Raw genomic sequence first — 4,973 nt, forward strand, 5'->3', positions numbered from 1 at the left:
ACCTGGTCCCGTGAGCCACGGCTGCTGGGCCTCCGCGACCAGAGTCTATGCTCCGCGACAGGAGAGGCCACAACAGTAAGAGGCCCGCATATCATGAAAAAAAAAAAAAAAAAAAAAAAATTGTGTGCTCGGTTTAGGGGCTCACAGACCTTCTGAAGCCCACCTGTGACTCCTGTTACGAACCCCTTACCTATGGCAGATAGGAGAGCTTAGACCAGAGAGGGCTGGGACAGTGCCCAAGGGCTCAGCTCACTGTTGGAGGAGCTGGTGGCAGAACCCGGGGCCTTTCATTCAGCTGAGCGCCCCCTTCCTTGAGGACAGGACCATGTAGACATTACCGCTCTCATCCGGGTGCGTCGCCTGGGGCCTTGTGCATGAGCATCGTGGGGCAGCAGAGTGAGAGCGAGAGGGGAGGCATGACCGCGCGCAGGGCGGGGCGGGCAGTCAGGGAGTCTAGGCTTCCTGGAGAGGCTCCCTGCTTACCAGTCCTGTGTTCCCTGCAGACCGACAAGGAGCAGCTGACGGCAGAGGCCAAGGAGCTACGCCAGAAGATCAAATACCTGCAGGATCAGCTGAGCCCGCTCACCCGGCAGCGGGAGTACCAGGAAAAGGAGATTCAGCGGCTCAACAAGGTGGGCGCATCGGCTACGGTCCATTGGGCGGTCAGGGCTTTCCTGAGCCAGCCGCGGTGCCCACCCTGTGGCCGGTGCCTCAGACCCTCAGCTCAGGAGGGGCGACTCCTGGGTCAGCGCGAAGGCGCTGAGGCTCTCGGTGCTGCCCCGTGATTTCCGCCACCTCTGCCTTCCCCTCCCCCACGCTGAGTGCCAGGCTGGGACGACCCCATGCTTGCTCCCCGGCCGGCCCTTGGACGTGCTGTTCGCTCCAAGTGCCACCCCCTCATCGTTCAGGTTTCGCTTTAACACTGCCTCCTCAGTGAGGCCTTCCCAACCCAAGTCTCCTTTGAGCTCCCTATTCTGTGTGTCTAAAGTACCGGCAGCTTCTTTCACACCCCTTCTGGCATTTTCTTGTGATTACTTATCGATGACCTGTCTTCCCATCTGACTGTGGGGAGGTGTGCGTCTTCACCAGAGTACGTATCCCCCAGCACCTGGCGCCAAGCCCGTCCGTGTTCAGGAAAAACTCACTGAAGGGAATGATCGATCACTGGCCTGAGGTTCCTGCCCTCGAGAAGGGGTATCCAGGGAGATTTGGGGCTCGGGGTGGGGGTGGGAGAGCCCAGGTAAAGCGGGAACCCTTTGCTCTGAGCCACGGTGAGAGGCAGTGGGCCGGGTTGGGCTGGGGGCTGTTTCTGGTCCCAGGTTATAGCCCCTGCCCGCCTTCCAGTGCAGGGGCTCAAGGAACAAGCTGACAGGAGGGACTTTGAAAGGAAACTTTCTCCTAAGGCTCAGCTTTTCCTGCTGTGGAGCCTGTGCTCAGCGTTTCCTCCCGTCCTGTCTGTCTGCCTTTCCCTTCTGCCTGCTTTTCCTGCTCACAGCGGGCTCTGCTGTGAGTTTGCATTCACTAGGCCCCGGGGGTGACCTTTTCTGTTTGGTTTTGGTGTTTGGTAAGCGCTGATGATGCTGAGTGTGGGGCCCTGGGACCTGTTCTCAGGGAAAAGAGTGATCTGTCCTGAGCTGGGGGAATTGGGGGTCTAAATCCAGGCAGAATGTCGGACATGCTGCTGGTTGTAGGGATGACTCAGACAGGGTCGCTGCCCTCCAGGTTTCTGTGGCATAGCTGGGAACAGACACTGGTGGGGATGATTAACGCAAGGCTCTCCCTGTCTCTGGACCTCAGCCTACTCATCTGAAAAATGGGGCAGACGGAGGAGGAGGGTGCAGTGCAGCCATAGCTGCCCCTTGAGCATCCTGAGTTTACTCTTGGCTCAGCAGTTTCCTCATGTTTCTGGGGGAGTCTTGGAGATCAAGTGGGGCCCAAGTCCAAGTTGGGGAAGGTTTCCTTTATCTCCCCAAGGTCCAGGGAGGCACTGTGAGCAGTGCTGACGCATGGCCAGCAGAGGCCCTGCTGTCTAGGGAGCTAAAGTCCAGGTGGTGATGAGGGTGTTCAGGCTTGAGAGGTGTTCCAAAGTTCTCAAGCGACACGTTAACAGGGTTGAAGGAGAAAATCAGTCAATGGAAAACTTTTAAGAGAATGTAAGCACACTGTTTACGTAAGGAAAGGTATCTTGCGGACATGGTAAAATAGGGGTGCTTTTAAAATTTTCACAATGCTATTTGGTGATGTTTCAGCCCATTTTCAGGGTTGGAAAGGTAAAATATTAATTAAGTCAAAATTAAAATCCAGGCTAATCTAATACAGAAGAGCTGGGGATGGAGAGGTTGGCTTGGTGGGAATGGGTTACGGAAGCTGAAGAATCACAGGGCAGGCAGTTGTCGAGGAGACTGAAATTTCTTCCTCCAAAGGACTTAGTATTCTTTCTAGGTCTGGGTGCTAAGAATTGAGCCACTCATCCTCAGGAAAGGAGATTTCTCCCTTCTACATAAAGACCACACGTTAGGCTGCTGGTTAAGAGCACACGCTGGCTTTGAATCCCTGCTTTGCCTCTTAGTAGCTGTGTGACTTTGGACAAATCACTTCAGGTCTCTGAACCTCAGTTTTCACATCCATAAAATGGGGATGATGGTCACAATCTTTTCTTCATAGGACTGTGGCGAGGATTCAGTGAAATGATGTGTGTATAGTGTTCCTAAATAAGATAGCACTTATTAAATAGTGGTGGTTATTATTATTGTTATCAGGAAAGGGGCCTTTCAGTGGGGCCTGACCCTTCCAATGAGGCCTGACTTCCAGGGGCTTTCTGCTGATGGGCCCATCTCCTCTGTTCCTGATTCCAGGCCCTGGAGGAAGCACTGAGTATCCAGGCCTCCCCTTCATCTCCAGCAGCAGCATTCGGGAGCCCGGAAGGAGCTGGAGGCCTGCTAAGGAAACAGGAGCTGGTCACGCAGAATGAATTGCTGAAACAGCAGGTGAGGCTAGGGGGAAGAGGTCAGGTAGGAGGTGCCCAGTGGGAGCTGGAGCATTCCTGAGGGCCCAGGATGGGCCTTGAACCATGTGGAAGCTGTAATCTGTCACCCACTTTCTGGCCATTGGCCAGGACCCCTGTCTGGATATAGGCTTATCCTCACTACCAGTGTATCGCTATCTAGGTCATTCCTCTTACCACCATCATGGCTTAAACATTTCTGTGCCCCAGCTGTGCTATTATTTACCTAATATTTTGAAAACAAATTTTCAAATAAATTCAATAAATATATTTAAAAGGGAACTTAAATTTCTACTATAAATGGGAAAACCTGTTTATTATTTGCCATAAATAGAAAGTAACTATAAGCAATGAATACAGTAAAAGGTAAAATAGTGTAGTTGAACTCTAGCTAGACACTGTTGCCTGATGAAGACTCTGAGCTTGAGTCGTCTCTCCCTTTATTTAAGGGAAGTTAAGTACTAGAAACCTGTTAAAGACACAGTAGCATAAAATGCAGACTTTCTTCTTGAGGGACACAGAGAATTGAAAGGAAGTTGAAAAGGTTTTGGTTCTCTCAACGTGTTTCTGTGGTGTTTGGTGCCATGCTTTCGATCCTTCTAAATCATTTTGAGCCTGGTCGGCTTCTCACTGATCTGCAGTAAGGATGTGAAACTGCAGAGGCAGAGACAGGGCCCCACCCCGTCCCTTCCTTGCCAGGGCACCCCAAAGCCTTGGGAGAGTTTGTAGGCCCTCTGCTCTGGGAGCCAGGAGACTGGAACTCCAGTCCTCCACTCATATTCTTTTGCTGTGGCCTCCACCTCTCTGTGGGCCTCAGCAGAAGAAGAAGATGGGACTGGTTGATGGCTGTCAACCTGTTGTTTTCTTTTTTGGCGTGGATCCTTTTTTCAAATAAAGCCCTATGTTGAAGCCCAGAATATAAGATAGACAGACCCAGAACTACTCTGTTTGAACTTGGGGGTAGGGGGCCAGAGGAACACCTGTTCCCCTCCCCACGGGGATTTTTGAGATGCGGTGAAACCAGTTTTGATGTCTGACTCCCATCAGGAGGCCCGGGGTTCTAGGCCCGAGCAGGTCTCAGCCTCCACTCAGAACTGCCCCTCCTGCCTCATCCCCTTTCTCCCTACCACCCCACCCCTTCCCACCCCTTCAGGTGAAGATTTTTGAGGAGGACTTCCAGAGGGAGCGCAGCGACCGGGAGCGCATGAATGAGGAGAAGGAAGAGCTGAAGAAGCAGGTGGAGAAACTGCAAGCCCAGGTCACCCTGTCACATGCCCAGGTGACAAGAGCTGGACCAAGGAGGGGGCAGCTGGCTGTCCTCACGGGGAGGGGGCATGGATTGGAGGGTCCCTGGTGAGACTGGATGTCAGGACACTCACTGATCCTCCTTTCAGCTCTGCTGCCACATTTTGTGGCCCTCGGAAAGGCCCTTCCCTTCTCGGACCTGTAGCTCTGATTTTCCACAGTCAGTTTTCATGCCTTAAAAGAGCAAATTTAGGAGTTAGCTCTGAGCCATCCACTCTCTCCCACATTGGAAGTGAAAGGTGTTAATGCGAAAGCACGGAAGCAGTGAGGCTCACGCAACCCTCCTGACCTGTGTTCAGACCACCCCCAGTGATGGGTGAGCAGGCCTTACTTGCAGGCTGCAGCCTGGGCTGTGCTGTGTCTCATAGGGCCCTTTCCCGGGGCTGGGCCAGGCAGCACAGCCCAGAGCGGTGCCTCATGCGTTGGCTGGTCAACCCTGCAGTTGGTTAGGCCCTGGATCCAGGCCTGGCCAGGAAACACCTAGGCTAACGGTCTTCTCTCCTTCCCTCCTTCTCTCAGCTAAAAGCCTTCAAAGATGAGGAAAGGGCGAAAGATGCCCTGAGACAGCAGAAGAGGAAAGCAAAGGTGAGGAGGCTTGAGGGAGGAAGCAGCACTTACTGCATTTTACCTCCTTCAGGGTGCTGCTGTCACTGGGGGGGGGGGG

At 53.2% G+C, this 4,973-nt stretch overlaps 1 protein-coding gene across 4 annotated transcripts in view; it reads left to right on the forward strand.

Moving 5' to 3' along the window:
* TNIP1 (TNFAIP3 interacting protein 1) overlaps positions 1-4,973 on the forward strand; it is a 47,301-nt gene that overhangs the window by 38,743 nt on the left and 3,585 nt on the right. For all 4 annotated transcript variants that reach the window (XM_007448033.1, XM_007448036.1, XM_007448035.1 and 1 more), the window contains 4 exons: positions 504-632; positions 2,856-2,987; positions 4,158-4,283; positions 4,829-4,894. In XM_007448033.1, coding sequence (XP_007448095.1) covers positions 504-632; positions 2,856-2,987; positions 4,158-4,283; positions 4,829-4,894 — 453 coding nt within the window. The remainder of the gene's footprint in view (positions 1-503; positions 633-2,855; positions 2,988-4,157; positions 4,284-4,828; positions 4,895-4,973) is intronic.

The sequence above is a fragment of the Lipotes vexillifer genome, unplaced genomic scaffold, assembly GCF_000442215.2.
Source record: "Lipotes vexillifer unplaced genomic scaffold, Lipotes_vexillifer_v1.1 scaffold121, whole genome shotgun sequence".
NCBI lineage: Eukaryota > Metazoa > Chordata > Mammalia > Artiodactyla > Lipotidae > Lipotes > Lipotes vexillifer.